The sequence below is a fragment of the Oncorhynchus nerka genome, linkage group LG12 (genome assembly GCF_034236695.1).
Source record: "Oncorhynchus nerka isolate Pitt River linkage group LG12, Oner_Uvic_2.0, whole genome shotgun sequence".
NCBI lineage: Eukaryota > Metazoa > Chordata > Actinopteri > Salmoniformes > Salmonidae > Oncorhynchus > Oncorhynchus nerka.
Window position 1 is genome coordinate 60,889,565 of NC_088407.1, and position 18,909 is coordinate 60,908,473.

General features: G+C 40.3%; 1 protein-coding gene across 1 annotated transcript; it reads left to right on the forward strand.

The window, feature by feature from the left end:
* Nucleotides 1–14: 14 nt before the first annotated feature.
* LOC115138971 (prospero homeobox protein 1-like) lies at nt 15–18,149 on the forward strand. The gene is made up of 5 exons (XM_029676148.2): nt 15–103; nt 4,299–5,956; nt 7,640–7,747; nt 9,249–9,443; nt 17,249–18,149. The coding sequence occupies exons 2-5, from the start codon at nt 4,394–4,396 to the stop codon at nt 17,414–17,416; spliced, it is 2,034 nt and encodes a 677-aa protein (XP_029532008.1). The 5' UTR covers nt 15–103; nt 4,299–4,393; the 3' UTR covers nt 17,417–18,149.
* Nucleotides 18,150–18,909: the final 760 nt, after the last annotated feature.

The following is an 18,909-nucleotide window of genomic DNA, read 5'->3' on the forward strand; positions in this document are numbered from 1 at the left end:
AAGGCGGAAGCAGTGTGGGAGGAACCAAGAGCCACAACTAAAGAGGGAATTGATCAAAGGGATGTCCCAAAAAAGGATCCACTGTGGAAAAGCTAGTGGCTCAGTGAGTGAAAATAACTTACAATACATTTGCATAATGCATGTTTGATTTTTCCTCATCTATTCCTAAATAGGATTGGATAATTACATAATAAGATTATTCATTTGTATTTTATGTCAGTTTATTAATGTGTAATATAGCTTTAAAAAATGGTAGGGCCATTAAATCACTGATAATGTGATATCTAGTCTACACTCAATAAAGTGAGTGCCTATCAGTTCAACACAAATTGTAGCATACAGTTTCTTTTCATTTCATAATCAGTTTTCTTGCAAATTGTCCTCAAACTCACCACTCTGAAATATTGCCACATTATGCCAATACATGGATTTGTTGAAAATGGCAAAATAATATCTATTAAACAACTAATATGAGCTCAACTAATTAATTATATTGAGGATTTGCTTTGAATGATGGGGAAGGCCGTCATTGTAAATAATAATTTGTTCTTAACTGACTTGCCTAGTTAAATAACGTGGAAATGAAATAAAAAAAGCATCCTTGGCCTCAGAGTTGAGTCAACTCCGAGGCCACGCCTCTGTTTCTTTTTGATGCATTGACAGAAGCTCCAGCTCTCATCACATTCATTTTCAGTGTATCAACCAGTGTATCAACTCGACCCTACTCCACGCAACAGGTAAGGTGCGCGTTCTGTGTGCTCGTTTACTTTGGGACATTCTCAGGATGACAACTAAGCCTACATTTCGCAGCTACATCCTTAGTTTCACAACTAAAGGCTATGATTGTTGACCTTATTGTTAGTTGATGTCAGCATTGTCCACATGCAAATTAATTGGTTGCTTATGATTTCAGCTATGTTGAATTCTTTACGTTTTTTTTGTGTATATCATTAACTCAGTAAATAAAGGCACGTTTGTTTTGTGTTTTTAAGCTAATCTTAGGCACACTTTGGGCTTATTGATTAAACATTTGACATACAAAAACTCTTAATGAGCACTTATAGACTACTTTTCACAACAGATTACAAGCTGCACTGTAACATTTTGTTATGTTTGTCTTGTTTAAAAATATATAAATAACTCTATAATTGATTAACTATAGTTTTATGGATAGTTCTGTCATTTCCATGCAGATGGACGTAGGCTATAGGCTACATTTACTATTATGTTAGAATATCATGCCACGTTTGTGATTGATCCAAATAAATGTACTTGATAATCATTAATTGCCTAAAGAAAAAGACTCTCCTATTAGATAACCTTACTCAAAAAGTTGTAAGGATGATTCAACAAACGACAGAAAGCGTTTCCATCCAATAAAGAGAAAATAATCCATCCTCAAATTGTAAATCAAGTATAGAGACTACCAGTTCTTCAGTCACTGCCATACACCAGGTAGCCTACACAATGTGCAATGTGTTGTAAATTATACATTAAAGTCGTGCTGTAAGTGGAATATGAATGACTTCACTGTATTTATTGAGGATGTCTATTTTTCCAACTTTCTGTAGTCATAGTGGTCATAAGATTATTTGTATTTGTATTTTGTTGTGTTTCTCCCTCCAAAAAAAGTTATTGCAAAGAAAATGTCCATACTGGCTATAAGGCTATTTACTCACTTATGTAAAACAAAAGATTTATCACATGAGGGCTTGGTGAAATATACATTCATTGTGTGTTGTTTTTATAGAATGCAAGTATGTCATTGTTAATGTGTAATTAATAGTGATTGTGGTAAATTTGATCGATGCATGTTTTTACCAGGATACATTTTTACTAGCTATCTTAACATGCTGTTATTACAGAGATTAAATAAATATGCAATAACATGAACCACACATTGGAATAAATCAATTTACAAAGAAACTACAATTGAAAGCAAATGAGAGATAAAAACATGAATTAATTTATTTTCCCCTTAATAATATACAGTATCGGTCAAAAGTTTGGAGACACCTACTCATTCAAGGGTTTCTTTATTTTTTACTATTTTCTACATTGTAGAATAATAGTGAAGACATCAAAACTATGGAATAACACATATGGAATCATGTAGTAACCAAAAAAGTGTTAAACAAATCAAAATATATGTTATAGTTTAAATTCTTCAAAGTAACCACCCTTTGCCTTGATGACAGCTTTGCACACTCTCGGCATTCTCTCCATCAGCTTCATGAGGAATGCTTTTCTAACATTCTTGAAGGAGTTTCCACATATGCTGAGCACTTGTTGGCTGCGTTTCCTTCACTCTGTGGTCCAATTCATCCCAAACCATCTCAATTGGGTTGAGGTTGGGTGATTGTGGAGGCCAGGTCATCTGATGCAGCACTCCATCACTCTCCTTTAAGATCTAATAGCCCTTAGACAGCCTGGAGGTGTGTTTTGGGTCATTGTCCTGTTGAAAAACAAACAATAGCCCCACTAAGCGCAAACCAGATGGGATGGCGTATCGCTGCAGAATGCTGTGGTAGCCATGCTGGTTAAGTGTGCCTTGAATTCTAAATAAATCACAGACAGTGTCACCAGCAAAGCATCCCCACACCATCACACGTCCTCCTCCATGCTTCACGGTGGGAACCACACATGCAGAGATCATCTGTTCACCTACTCTGCGTCTCACAAAGACACGGCGGTTGGAACCAAAAAACTCACAATCTTTGTCCTAAGGACAAATTTCCACCAGTCTAATGTCCATTGCTCATGTTTTTTGGCCCAAGCAAGTCTCTTCTTCTTATTGGTGTCCTTTAGTAATGGTTTCTTTGCAGCAATTTGACCATGAAGGCCTGATTCCCGCAGTCTCCTCTGAACAGTTGATGTTGAGATGTCTGTTACTTGAACTCTGTGAAACATTTATTTGGGCTGCAATCTGAGGTGCAGTTAACTCCAATGAACGTATCCTCTGCAGCAGAGGTAACTCTGGGTCTTCCTTTCCTGTGGCGGTCCTCATGAGAGCCAGTTTCATCATAGCGCTTGATGGTTTTTGCGACTGCACTTGAAGAAACTTTCAAAGTTCTTGAATTTACTGACATTTTCCGGATTGACTGACCTTCATGTCTTGAAGTAATGATGGACTGTTGTTTCTCTTTGCTTATTTGAGCTGTTCTTGCCATAATATGGACTTGGTCTTTTACCAAATAATGCTATCTTCTGTATACCACCCCTACCTTGTTACAACACAACTGATTGGCTCAAACACGTTCAGAAGGAAAGAAATTCCACAAATGAACTTTTAACAAGGCTCTCCTGTTAATTGAAATGCATTCCAGGTGATTACCTCATGAAGCTGGTTGAGAGAATGCCAAGAGTGTGCAATGCTGTCATCAAGGCAATGGGTGGCTACAAATAGATTTGTTTAATACTTTTTTGGTTACTTCATGATTCCATATGAGTTATTTCATAGTGTTGATGTCTTCACGATTATTCGACAATGTAGAAAATAGTACAAATTATGAAAAACCCTCGAATGAGTAGGTGTGTCAACTTTTGACTGGTACTGTAGATTGATCCTTTGTGTGTTTTTTCAGAATCTTTTCTTGCCTTTCATATTCTGATTAAATAATACCTTTCATGAGTAAAACTGTTATTCTTTTTATCATTCATATTGACTATGTCCAACCCAAGATGAAAGGGAGACACAACTGTGCACTCCCCTGTGCCTTGAGTTCTTAGAGATTTCTCTTATACATCTGAGGATCTCCAAATAATGATCTAATAACGAGTGGCCTTTGACATTCCATGCTATGAATATGTAGTAACAAGTTTGTTAACCGAGGTAGTGAGTACAAGATCACAGATGAAATGTCAACTTCTAAATATGAAATGGCAGGATCACATGTGGGGCTATTACGTTATATTTTCAATTCTTTTGAGTAGCAGTTTATTTCTGTGCATCACCACTTTAAGATGTCATAAGCATAATGGAAGAAGCAGATTATTGTTTCCCACCATGATTATATACATTCAATCAACTCTGTTGAATATAATTGAAGTGGCATGTACTAGAGAAATGAGTGAGCACTGTCGACTAACATTTAGTAACCGAAGTGTTCTGGTGCAAGCCCTCTGCTCTATGTTCTGTTTAACTTGTACTCGTGCGTTCTACTTTCCCCAAAACATAATAATTTGAACCCCAAATATTGTTAAGTGTTGCATATTGTTCACAGATATACCCCGTGCTATAGATGCTGTACTGAATAAGAGATTTATGGTGTATTCAGGTTTTATCCTTTGCTTTTCAGATACCTGCATTTCCAGAGCAGTCTGTGGTCCATTCATCTCATTGTGACTCACTCTAAGGTGTCCCGACACAGCAATAAAAAGGTTCACAGTGGGCATGAACCTAAGCCTTCCTGACCAGAACATGCACAACCCCAGTGACGGCGGTGTGGAGGATGACAAGGCTGAGCTCATGATCCCCTGCTTCCGCAGAAACATGTACGATGAGCCTCTAACCTCATACTCCAATGGATCCATCATTTCCCACCTCCTGCGCAAAACCGTCCAAAACAAAAGGGCTCTGGACGAAAGCCCCTTCTACCTACCGACCTCTGCTGTGTCCAGCTCCACCATGGCTGACTCCAGTCAGGAGGACCAGAGCAGTGTCTCCTCCAAGGACAGCACGGCGGAATTTGCATCCCCAGGCAGTCACCTCTCAAACGGAGCCAGCCCTGAGGGGGACAGGCCGCTGAGTGATCACCTCCAGGCCAAGCGTGCCCGTGTGGAGAACATAATCCGAGGCATGGCGGGGTCTCCCAACAGCAGGCTCCATGGGGACAGTGAGAGGGCCGTTTCAGACACCAGGGAGGCTAGAGAGGCCTACAGGGAGAACAAACGTAAACAGAGGCTCCCCCAGCATCAGGAGCACAGTCTCAATGCTGCTGCTCTGGCTAACAGAGGCAGCAGTAGCAGCAGTGGCAGCAGCAGTAAGGATGAAGAGTGCAACAAGCTCAAGGAGCAGCTCCAGAGCATGCAGAGGCTCCTGAGACAGCTCCAGGAGAAGTTCTTGCAGGTTTATAACCAGGAAGACACTGAGCGTGAGGACAGAGATGGCACAGGCACAGCCAGCACCGCAAAACATGATGACACCACACCAAGCAAAGAGTCTGGGTTCCGTAAAAACTTGGATGAAGAGTTAGAGAGGAAGCATGACGGAGCCAAAGGGGACTGTAAGGACAGAGTGAAGAAAGACGGAAGTTATCTGACACATCAAAAGGAAGGCAAGAACCTACAGGAGACTCTGAAGCATGAGCTCTCCAAAGCGGTGAGTGAGAGTGTAGATATGGTGTTCAAGAAACTCTCCTCCACGGGGCTCAACCAGTCATCCTATCAGCGCATGTGTCACACCCCGGAGAACATCGACTTGGGAGTTGAGAGGAAGGGCCAGGTAGCCTGTAACCAGGAGCAATCACACACTGAGGAGCCAGTCAAACCCCAGGCTCTAGAGTACTACGAGAGCACTGAGCCTTGCAGCCCTGAGGATCAGACTGAGGCTCTGTCTCTTGTGGTCCGTAAGCCGCTCCTAAGCCAACTTAGCTCAGTTACCCCGACGGTGAAGAGGCCTTACCCCTTACACCATTCTCCATTCCAGTTTAACTACAGCACACCTCTCCATGACAGTCAAATCCTGGAACACCTCCTCAAATACGGGCCCCACACTAATTTTGGAGGTCTCCCATGCGTGACCCCATCCATGGACAGAACCTCCCCAGACTCTGTGGAGCTGCCCTGGGATGCCATCGCCATGAGGTCCAAAGTGACATCCAGCCACCTGACCCATCACCCTCGCACATCAGGCCTAGGACCAGTGACCGTGGACAGTCTGTGTCTCCCTCACGTCAAGATGGAGTGTGGGGACATGCAGAGCATGGCAGAGAGAAACTCCTACATGTCTCTGAATATATCCTTTTACTGGCCTAAAAAATCTCATAGTGTGGTAGTGTTCCAGCTAACATTTGTCAGCATATAGATTTAGTAATGTAGAATTGCACTTACAAGTATATAGTCTATGGATGTATGCATTAAATGTTTCATCAAATATTTTTTTTTAAACATAATGACATAGAGCATTATGTACACTGTATTAATAATCCTAGATGTGTTTACTAATATTGAGTTATCTGATATTATGTATCTACATTCATTATAAAATCCACTATACAAACTCCCTCTGTTTTGCCTTCCCAGTTGAACAATGATTTGTTGAGGTTCAATGCAGCAGTTCCATTAACACAGACTTCAAGGATCATTCTTTCTTTCATCTCGCTAACCCAAAATACAATTATAGCATCTTCTTTAATCTGAGCAGAGTAATGACTTTAAGTCTAGAAAAAGACAAATAAAAAGGAATACAAGGCTTTGATAAGAATTGTCAGGAACAAAAGCCAATTTTCAAAGGCAGAGAAAGCTTCTGTTTCTGTCCAGGAAACAGTGTTTTTTCAGACTTGAAAAGGTGCAGAATATATTTCTCTATCATCAGTGTGATAGGAGTGCATCTGAAAGGTCAGAGCTGAGTGCCTGTGGAAAGCAGAAGTGCCTCCCTACCAGAACACTTGTCTTCTTGAGTATATATTGGATACATACACAGCCATCAAAAGATGTGTTTATACACACAAAAAAACATTCCAACAATAAATATAATCCAGTGAGAGTATATTCAATGACACCACTCTGCATTTTATCATGATTATTGATCACTTTAATCATAAATTAATATAATCACATTGTCAAACGAAACATTAATCATTATTTCCATAATCATTATGATAGAAACAGGCTAATAGTCCCTTGCTGCTGTTGTTAAGCATTGTTTGATCACTGGATATGTTAACGGCACATCACAGGTAAACTGTTGTAAGCCAACTCCTGTGCCATATTTCTTTTTCACCTCTACTGAACAACTCTAAGTGATGTGAAGATTGTGCCCGTGGTCAGAAGTGGTCATTGTCCTTAGTTGTAAGGATTTGGAGAAGAATTGTATTAGGCTCTCTGAGGATATGCTTTATCTTTACTGTACAAAGAGCTGTGGTTCTCTTTGAACAATTTCTCATCAATCTTTCATTCCAACTTCCTTATTTCAAAGGTTGTATTCCCTAATAAATGTATAGTGACCTGCTGATAAGGAAGTATTACCTAAGGCGTGGCCGTGGGCTACAGAAAGAAAGACCTCTGAAGATCTAGTTGAATAGAAACTTTGCTTGAGGTATGATTTTATTTGGAACATGATGAAGCAGATTAATACAAAAAAAATCATACTTCAATCATCGTTTCTAGCTGGAAGATGTCTTCAAATGACCAAGTAACTAGTTACTATTCAAAGCATTTTCCAAACAATCCCCATCACCACCGCTAGGCATTAGGTGTAAGAGCCGCAGTGACTAATTGAAATCCCAAATCTAGTTTATAATGTTGTAGAGTCATTATTGACTTCCTGGTTACCACAGAGCTGTTATTTAGTGTCATTCATTTTAATTGGAGACAGAGGCAATTCAGTATTCTAATCTATTAACACTTTGTACAGTGTATGTGAACTGTATTTAATTGTGATCGACTGACAGAACGTGTGGCCTTAACACATTGACACATTCAGGAAGGCCTAACCCCCAACCATCTGAAGAAAGCTAAGCTGATGTTCTTCTACACCCGTTATCCCAGCTCCAATGTGCTGAAAACCTTCTTTCCAGATGTCAAGGTAGGCTAACACAATATTAATTAACATTAAGTTATTTAATGTTAATGGGTTTGTTCTATGTTCACCATATTTGCCTGCAGAATACTTGTTGATGTATTTTTGGGACAGAATGGTCGGAGGAAGGAAACAAAAGAACACATGGCTTAGAACAACAAAGCTGTTAAGCCAGTAGCATGTCCTGGGGCATAGACCAGGGAGATAGAGGGGCATTCTTTCTTTAAAAAGCCACTCTAGTCAGCAAATGGACTGACAAAAGACTGTAATAAAGCCACTGTCGTTCTGCGTCAATACAGGGCAGGTTTTAGACATGCATGCAGGCAGGCTGTGAGGCGAGCACTGGGCCTAACCACAGCATCCTGTATTTCTGTGTGCCCTGTGTGTTTCCTATCCTGTCCCCTCTCCTTCCACCGTGGCCGGGACATGTCCTGCTAGGGCCAGTCTGTGTCTGGGGCCCAGGCCTGCCCTCCACACTACTCTATCTGACCCTAGGGTCAGAAGGGAGGCCTGCAGCCAGCAGCCTACTGCGTCTCCTCCTTGCCCACGACCCTGTGGTGGGAAGTGGCACTGAACAAAAGACAGTTCTAATCCTGGTGTCCGATTCCATCCTATCAGGCAGAGTCACTGAGAGGGAAGCTTCCTTCTGTCCTTGCGCTGCACTGTGGCTTTCTCACCGTCCGATAGCAGCAGAGAAAATAAACGTCTTTGATGCCTGCCCAGCCCTTGGGCATTTTTTTCTTTCTTTCTGGATGAAGAGATAGAATAACCAGGCTAATGTCAAGACTGAGTTTAGAAACACACGGCTTTGACAGATGTTTTTTTATTCAGTAAGTTGGTGGGAAAAGATCAGAGCAATTAACGTTGAATAAAATGACAGACCAACACAATCCATATTGCTTACATACAGTACCAGTCAGAACTGTGGACACACCTACTCATTCAAGGGTTTTACTTTATTTGTACTATTCTCTACGTTGTAGAGTGAAGACAGTGAAGACATCAAAACAATGAAATAACACATGAAATCACGTAGTAACCCAAAAATATATTTTAGATTTTAGATTCTCAAAGTAGCCACCCTTTGACTTGATGACAGCTTTGCACAATCTTGGCATTCTCTCAACCAGCTTCATGAGGAATGCTTTTCCAACAGTCTTGAAGGAGTTCCCACATATGCTGAGCACTTGTTGGCTGCGTTTCCTTCACTCTGCGGTCCAACTCATCCCAAACCATCTCCATTGGGTTGAGGTTGGGTGATTGTCGACTATGTACATACTGAATATAGATCTTTATTCACTTGTGGAAGGTTTTACCCAAAACAACACATTTATATTCCAGCTCAGATTTGTAAATTGATATGAAAAAGAGAAAATACACGGTTTTGACACAGAGTAGGTTCTCGATCATCTTGCATCAACTTGATTATTTGGTCGATAAAGACACGTAATCTGAGTAAACGTTGTCAGTCAATTTTTCTCAACTTGTTGTCCCCTTGTGTCTCTAGTTCAATCGCTGCATCACCTCTCAGCTCATCAAGTGGTTCAGTAACTTCCGGGAGTTTTACTACATCCAGATGGAGAAGTTTGCCCGCCAGGCCATAGTGGACGGGGTCACGGATGTGAAAGACATGTCCATCAGCAGAGACTCTGAGCTGTTCAGAGCCCTCAACATGCACTACAACAAAGCCAATGATTTCCAGGTAAGTCAAAATGTGTTTATCTTACCATATGTATGGTCAGTTCCTCCCCTGGTATCCAATGTAACTATATACTGTATGTAAGCTCGTCAATGTTTTTCCATGATTTTAGATTATTACATATTAGATTAACATCCTCTCTTTCCAAAGTAAATTGCAGCACGTATTCAAAGAAAATATGGTCAATGCTGACTGAATTATCTTTATGTATGGGAACAGTGTGTTCATTCTGCTTTCATCAGCACTCCTCAGTTGATGCAGCCAATGCTGTGCTTTTTGCCCTGAAACTAAAATGAGTCATAAAGTGAGGAAAACAATGAAGTTGTTTAGGCATGAATGTGATAAATTACACATTTATGTAGTATTAGGGTAATACTCCTTCATTAGCATATCAGAGAATTCTCCTCCTAGTAACCTGTTCCTGATCTGGTCTGGTCAGGAATCTCCTACCTCTGTGGTTCTGGTCTGGTCAGCTACCTCCTAGTTGTGGTCACGTATGACTGTGTCCTTGCCCTGACCCATGTGTCACTGCACCTGTGGCTGCACAGCCTTTGCAGCCATTATCTAAACTCTAGAGCAATGCTTTATCAAACTGTGGGAAGAGGAAGCTGCAGAATCCCACTAAAACAACTCTGGATTAGAGGACCAGTACGCCTGAGCGAGGCTCAGATTGCTACTGATGCGGAATGCTGAGAAAGATGCTGTGAATTCCGAGGGAGAAGGCTGATTGGTGGGAAAGAACCAAGACCGTTTTCTTTACCTTGGGACTAAGACATTCCTTTCCCAGGGATGCTTTGTGTCGGGAGATGAGAAAAAAAAGAAGTTATGCCAACAACTGGACTGTTAGCGGGTCTATGGGAAATGATGGCACAGAATAGATTCTTGTCCCAGCATCCAAGCCTGATCTGTGTTGATCTGTGTTGAGAACAGGGTGAAATTCCTGGGAAGGCTTGGTGCTTTCTCTCTTTCCGAACAGCTAAATTCAAGGCAACAAGGCTACAAAGTCAAAGGAGAATCCCACTACAGACAGCTAATGATTCTGACATTGTATTTGTTTTATGAGCATAGAGAACAAAGTGTGAAGGAGCTGTCTGTTTTGAAGTGAGTAAGGGTGTTAAAAATGTCCTTGTAGGCAGGGCCGGATTAAGAAATCATAGGCCCCGGGGCTTTGTTTTTTTATAGGCACCCCAAACTTTTCTTTCCAAACTGCACGTTTTACCTGCGATTATATTTTGAAATCTGCAAGGCAAACCGAAAGCCGCAACCAACCATAGAACAATAATCCATAGATGGCAGTTCCCATTCAAGTCAGGACTGGTATCCATTGCTACTGTACCCATGAGTTTAACAGTCAAATTGCCAGGGTAAGAAGTTACTAAACCCTTCTATGGATTATATGTCTATGGCCACAATGCAACAAGCTGTATATTTAGCGCATGCTGCCCAAACTGCAGTCTTCCAACTGTAGACATACTGGTAACTGCCAAAATAAAGGAAACACTTAAGTCAATGAGGCATATAAAGTATACAGTGCATTCTGAAATTAGTCAGACCCCTTGATTTTTTTCCCACATTTGTTACATTACAGCTTTATTACATTTACATTTACATTTAAGTCATTTAGCAGACGCTCTTATCCAGAGCGACTTACAAATTGGTGCATTCACCTTATGACCTCCAGTGGAACAGTAGTGCAAAATGTATTCAATTGTTTATTTCCCTCATCAATCTACACACTATACCCCATAATGACAAAGCAAAAACAGTTATTAAAAAACTAAAATATCACATTTACATAAGTATACAGGCCCTTTATTCAGTACTTTGTTGAAGCACCTTTGGCAGCGATGACAGCCTCGAGTCTTCTTGGGTATGACGCTACCAGCTTGACACAACTGTATTTGGGGAGTTTCTCCCATTCTTCTCTGCCGATCCTCTCAAGCCCTGTCATGTTGGATGGGGAGTGTCGCTGCACAGCTATTTTCAGGTCTCTCCAGAGATGTTCGATCTGGTTCAAGTCCGAGTTCTGGTTGGGAGACTCAAGGACATTCAGGAACTTGTCCCGAAGCCACCTGCATTGTCTTGGATGGGTGCTTAGGGCCGTTGTCCTGTTGGAAGGTGAACCTTCGCCCCAACCCGCTCTGGGGCAGGTTCTCATCAGGGTCTCTCTGTACTTTGCTCAGTTCATTGTTCCCACAATCCTGACTAGTCTCCCAGTCCCTGCAGCTGAAAAACATCCCCACAGCATGATGCTGCCATCACCATGCTTCACTGTAGGGATGGTGCCAAGTTTCCTCCAGACGTGACGCTTGGCATTCAGGCCAAAGAGTTCAATCTTGGTTTCATCAGACCAGATATTCTTGTTTCTCATGGTCTAAGAGTCCTTTAGGTGCCTTTTGGCAAACTCCAAGCGGGCTGTCATGTGCCATTTACTGAGTAGTGGTTTCCGTCTGGCCACTCTACCATAAAGGCCTGACTGGTGGAGTGCTGCGGAGATGGTTGTCGTTCTGGAAGGTTCTCCCATCTCCACAGACGATCTCTGGAGCTCTGTCAGAGTGACCATCAGGTTCTTGGTCACCTCCCTGACCAAGGCCTTTCTCCCCCGATTGCTCAGTTTGGCCAGGCGGACAGCTCTAGGAAGAGTCTTGGTGGTTCCAAGCTTCTTCCATTTAAGAATGATGGAGGCCACTGTGTTCTTGGGGACTTTCATTGTATCAGAAATGACGCAATCCTGTCTGGGAGCTCTATGGACAATTCCTTCAATCTCATGGCTTGATTTTTGCTCAGACATGCACTGTCAACTGTGGGACCTAATATAGACAGGTGTGTGCCTTTCCAAATCATGTCCAGTGAATTTAATTTACCACAGGTGGACTCCAATCAAGTTGTAGAAACATTTCAAGGATGATCAATGGAAAAAGGATGCACCTGAGCTCAATTTTTGATTCTCATAGCAACGGGTCTGAAAACTTATGTAAATAAGGTATTTCTGTTTTTTTATATTTAATAAATTCGCAAAAATGTCTACAAAACTATTTTCACTTTGACATTATGGGGTATTGTGTGTATATTTTTATTTATTTAATCCACTTTAGAATAAGGCTGTAACTTAACAAAATGTGGAAAAAGGGTAGGGGTCTGAATACTTTCCTGGCATGGTTTAGGTCCACTTGTGAAGTCTATGCCAAGGTGCACTGAAGCTGTTCTGGCAGCTCGTGGTGGCCCAACATCCTTTTCAGACACTCTATGTTGGTGTTTCCTTTATATTGGCAGATACCTGTATGTTCCTGTGATAAGGCTGTCTACACTCATTGAGAACAGGTTATTCCTGTGGTTGATGGTTGCAGTAAAAAAATAACTATATATATATACCACATATATAATATATACAGTATATACAGTACCAGTCAAAAGTTTGGACAAACCTACAATTGAAGTCGGAAGTTTACATACACTTAGGTTGGAGTCATTAAAACTCGTTTTTCAACCACTCCACAAATTTCTTGTTAACAAACTATACTTTTGGCAAGTCAGTTAGGACATCTACTTTGTGCATGACACAAGTAATTTTTCCAACAATTGTTTACAGACACATTATTTCACTTATAGTTCACTGTATCACAATTCCAGTGGGTCAGAAGTAGAGGTCGACCAATTATGATTTTTCAACGCTGATACCGATACCGATTATTGGAGGACCAAAAAAGCCGATATCAATTAATCGACCGATTTAATAAAAAAAAAACATATTTGTAATAATGACAATTAAAACAATATTGAATTGAACACTTATTTTAACTTAATATAATACATCAATAAAATCAATTTAGCCTCAAGTAAATAATGAAACATGTACAATTTGGTTTAAATAATGCAAAAACAAAGTGTTGGAGAAGAAAGTAAAAGTGCAATATGTGCTATGTAAGAAAGCTAACGTTTAAGTTCCTTGCTCAGAACATGAGAACATATGAAAGCTGGTGGTTCCTTTTAACATGAGTCTTCAATATTCCCAGGTAAGAAGTTTTAGGTTGTAGTTATTATAGGAATTATAGGACTATTTCCCTCTATACCATTTGTATTTCATTAACCTTTGACTATTGGATGTTCTTATAGGCACTTTAGTATTGCCAGGGTAACAGTATAGCTTCCGTCCCTCTCCTCGCTCCTCCCTGGGCTCGAACCAGCAACACAACGACAACAGCCACCATCGAAGCAACGTTACCCATGCAGAGCAAGGGGAACAACTACTAGAAGGCTCAGAGCGAGTGACATTTGAAACGCTATTAGTGCACGCTAACTAGCCAGCCATTTCACTTCGGTTACACCAGCCTCATCTCGGGAGTTGATAGGCTTGAAGTCATAAACAGCACAATGCTTGACGCACAACAAAGAGCTGCTGGCAAAACGCACAAAAGTGCTGTTTGAATGAATGTTTACACGCCTGCTTCTGCCTTCCACCGCTCAGTCAGATAGTTAGATATTTGTATGCTCAGTCAGATTATATGCAACGCAGGACACGCTAGATAATATCTAGTAATATCATCAACCATGTGTAGTTAACTAGTGATTATGATTGATTGTTTTTTATAAGATAAGTTTAATGCTAGCTAGCAACTTACCTTGGCTTACTGCATTCGCGTAACAGGCAGTCTCCTTGTGGAGTACAATGAGAGAGAGGCAGGTCGTTATTTACATTTACATTTAAGTCATTTAGCAGACGCTCTTATCCAGAGCGACTTACAAATTGGTGCATTCACCTTAAGACATCCAGTGGAACAGCCACTTTACAATAGTGATTATTACTTTATTAGTGATTATTGATGTTATTGCGCTGGACTAGTTAACTGTAAGGTTGCAAGATTGGATCCCCCGAGCTGACAAGGTGAAAATCTGTCGTCCACCGTTCCTAGGCCGTCATTGAAAGTAAGAATGTGTTCTTAACTGACTTGCCTAGTTAAATAAAGGTATAAAAAAATACAAATTCAAATAAAAAATCGGCAAATCGGCTCCCAAAAATACCGATTTCCAATTGTTATGAAACCTTGAAATCGGCCCTAATTAATCGGCCATTCCAATTATTTGGTCGACCTCTAGTCAGAAGTTTACATACATAGTTGGCTGTGCCTTTAAACTGCTTGGAAAATTCCAGAAAATGATGTTATGGCTTTAGAAGCTTCTGATAGGCTAATTGACATAATTTGAGTCAATTGGAGGTGTACCTGTTGATGTATTTCAAGGCCTACCTTCAAACGCACTGCCTCTTTGCTTGACATCATGTGAAAATCAAAATAAATCAGCCAAGACCTCCACAAGTCTGATTCATCCTTGGGAGCAATTTCCAAACGCCTGAAAGTACCTCGTTCATCTGTACAAACAATAGTACGCAAGTATTAACACCATGGGACCACACAGCTGTCATATTGCTCAGGAAGGAGATGTGTTCTGTCTCCTGGAGATGAATGTACTTTGGTGCGAAAGTGCAAAACAATCCCAGAACAACAGCAAGGACCTTGTGAAGATGCTGGAGGAAACAGGTACAAAAGTATCTATATCCACAGTAAAACGAGTCCTATATCAACATAACCTGAAAGGCCGCTCAGCAAGGAAGAAGCCACTGCTCCGAAACCGCCATAAAAATGCCAGACTACGGTTTGCAACTACACATGGGGACAAAGATCGTACTTTTTGGAGAAATGTCCTCTGGTCTGATGAAACAAAAATATAACTGTTTTGCCATAATGACCATCGTTATATTTGGAGGAAAAGGGGGGAGGCTTTCAAGCCGAAGAACAGCATCCCAACCGTGAAGCATGGGGGTGGCAGCATCATGTTGTGGGGGTGCTTTGCTGCAGGAGGAACTGGTGCACTTCACAAAATAGATGGCTTCATGAGGAAGGATAATTATGTGGATATATTGAAGCAACATCTCAAGACATCAGACAGGAAGTTAAAGCTTGGTCGTAAATGGGTCTTCCAAATGGACAATGACCCCAAACATACTTCCAAAGTTGTGGCAAAATGGCTTAAGGACAACAAAGTCAAGGTATTGCGAGCAAGTTGGCCTACACACCTGACTCAGTTACACCAGCTCTGTCAGGAGGAATGGGCCAAAATTCACCCAACTTATTGTGTAAAGCTTGTAAAAGGCTACCCAAAAGATTTGACCCAAGTTAAACATTTTAAAGGCAATGCTACCAAATACGAATTGAGTGTATGTAAACTTCTGACCCACTGGGAATGTGATGAATGAAATAAAAGCTGAAATAAATCATTCTCTCTAATATTATTCTGACATTTCACATTCTTAAAATAAAGTGGTGATCCTAACTGATCTAAAACAGGGAATTTTTATTAGGATTAAATGCCAGGAATTGTGAAATACTGAGTTTAAATGTGTATGGCTAAGCTGTATGTGAACTTCCGACTTCAACTGTACACATTCAAGGGTATTTCTTTATTTTTAAAACTATTTTCTACATTGCATTGTAACTAAGAAATAACACATATGGAATCATGTAATAACCAAAAAACAAATCAAAATATATGTTACATTTTAGATTCTTCAAAGTAGCTACCCTTTGCCTTGATGACAGCTTTGCACACTCTTGGCATTTTCTCAACCAGCTTCATGAGGAATGCTTTTACAACGATCTTGGCTTCTTTTCCTTCACTCTGCGGTCCAACTCATCCCAAACCATCTCTATTGGGTTGAGGTCGAGTGATTGTGAAGGCCAGATCATTTGATGCAGCACTCCATTTTTTGTATTTGTATTTATTACGGATCCCCATAATAAATACAAAATGGCGGAGTGTGGACCTTCTTCCTGGAGTCCAGCAAAATTAAGGCAATTAATACAATTTTAAAAACATTACATTACATTCAGACTGTGTGCCCTCAGGCCCCTACTCCACCACTACCACATATATACAGTACAAAATACATGTGTACGTGTGTGTATAGTGTGCATGTTATCGTGTCTGTGTGTGTGTATGCGCCTATGTTTGTGTTGTTCCATAAGGTGTTTTTTATTTATTTTTACTGCTTGCATGAGTTACTTGATGTGGAATAGAGTTCCATGTAGTCACAGCCTGGAAGTGTGTTTGAGTCATTGTCCTGTTGAAAAACAAATGATAGTCCCACTAAGTGCAAACCAGGTGGGATGGTATATCACTGCAGAATGCTGTGGTAGCCTTGCTGGTTAGATGTTCCTTGAATTCTAAATAAATCACAGACAGTATCACCAGCAAAGCACCCCCACACCATCACACCTCCTAAAAGTTAAAAGTAACTTTTAACAAGGCACACCTGTTAATTTAAATTTATTCCAGGTGACTACCTCATGAAGCTGGTTGAGAGAATGCCAAGAGTGTGCAAAGGTACCATCAAGGCAAAGGGAAGCTACTTTGAAGAATCTGAAATATAAAATGTATTTTGATTTGTTTCATACTTTTTTGGTTACTACATGGTTCCATATGTGTTATTTCATAGTTTTGATGTCTTTACTATTATTCTACAATTGAGAAAATAGTAAAAATAAAGACAAATCCTGGGATGAGTAGGTGTGTCCAAACTTTTGACTGGTACTGTATATATACACAGTATTATTGTTATTATTATTATTATTATTGATTAGCCTGGGCCCAGGGGCTTCATGTAAACAATGAGACAACACACTTCCCATCCACTCTGGTGGTTTGTCACTCACATCAAAGAAGCTGTTGGTTTAGATTTTGCTTGGTTTCAGTGCAGGTACTTCATTGAGACGTGGCTTTAAGCACAACATCGTGTTTGATCCCTCTACCAACAGGTTCCTGAGAGATTCCTTGAGGTTGCTGAAATTACTCTTCAGGAGTTTTTCAACGCCATTTCAACTGCCAAAGATTCTGACCCCTCTTGGAAGAAGGCAATCTACAAGGTCATCTGTAAACTGGACAGTGATGTACCAGATGAGTTCAAGTCATCCACCTGCCTATAGACAGAGCAAACAATAGCCATGCTCGAGGAAGGAAGGACATTTTGCAGTCATACAATGACAATAAGTGCTAATTTTAACACATATTGCCAATAAATTGGATTTTAGTGAGAGAATCAAGGAACAAATGGATTATGTTGTAAATGACATATTATACACTGCAGTATAGGAGCCTACTTACTGCACTTACAGCTTTTTACAGTCTCAGTGAGCTTTATAGCACTGCTCCAGCTCTCTCCTAGGAGTTTAAAAAAAACTTAGCTGACAGCAGATCGTAGTGTTTCTGTGCATCTCCATACAGATTCAATTAAGACAAGATGTAGTTGCATGTTTGTAGATGTAGTGATATTTAAGGGCAGTGGTTTAGTACTGTAGTGTACTTGCTAGGTCTGATAGACTTACAAATGTGAACAAAATGGTACTTTCTATACATATTTGACTTCTGGTTCCTAATGGACATGCGGTTTTGGATGATTTTGTAGCAAGTGTTATATGTAAATGTGAATACGCTAAATGTATTAACCTAATAGCATGTAAATATTGCAAGTGACCACAAAGAACCAATTGTTTGAGGAAAAAATGGTATGTACAAAAAAGTACAAAGTTATGTTTAGATGTTTTGTGCCTATTTCTATAGTCTACTGCCTATTGTCAACTCAATTCCAGAGACACCATTTTCTGAGTGGTTATTTGATAGTTCTGCTGCTAGAATAAAGATGCACTTCCTTCATCTTGAGACGTCTTTTATATCACTGATTGTAAGTCACTCTGGATGAGGTTGTCTGAAATTACTTAAATATAAATAGATGGAAATAATCACTATTTTATTTTATTGAATTATTTCACAATTCATTTCAGACATCACCAAACATTTAGTAAATGTTGTTAATATTTTTACTACTACTGTTTGTAACACCACATTGAAAGTATTCTGACTCAATTCCAAGCCGCTAAGGTGCCATTAATCCATGTCATAAAGACATCTGTTTAAAGTCCTACAGACTACTTTGCTCACATTGCATTAATTGTGTGGGCAGCGTGGATGCCAACAACTGCCTTGTCTTAAAAACAGACACAATGCATTCCCTCCTAATGAGTAATGCCCAATGTGACCTCATATCAGAGTTGTGCCACCAAAGCAAAATTCCACAAAACCGTTGACTTTTTCTTCCAGGCACCGGCTTGCTCAAAGCGTGTTAATCACTTCACAAAGACACACACACGCTGACCCACAGATATACACACACGGTGACACCACAACTATGAATGGCGTGATTCCTCTCCCTGCTATCTGATAGAGGGCCTCCTGTGGTTAGCTCGATGGAAACCTGTCAACTTCAAACCTGACTTGATATTCAGCCATCATTTATTATAAATCTATCAAAAGACTATCAATACGATACCCTTAAATGTATGAAAAAGCATGCTGTAAAAATACAGTAAGGCTTTGACTTCTTATAAACACAATTGAATAGAAAGAAAAACAAAGGAGTCTG

Bases quoted from the DNA above. Each gene is read 5' to 3' on its own strand.
- LOC115138971 (XM_029676148.2), top strand. From the start codon at position 4,394: ATGAACCTAAGCCTTCCTGACCAGAACATGCACAACCCCAGTGACGGC. The intron at 5,957-7,639 runs ATATCCTTTTAC...ACACATTGACAC, and splicing joins ACTCCTACATGTCTCTGAAT to ATTCAGGAAGGCCTAACCCC. The intron at 7,748-9,248 runs GTAGGCTAACAC...TTGTGTCTCTAG, and splicing joins CCTTCTTTCCAGATGTCAAG to TTCAATCGCTGCATCACCTC.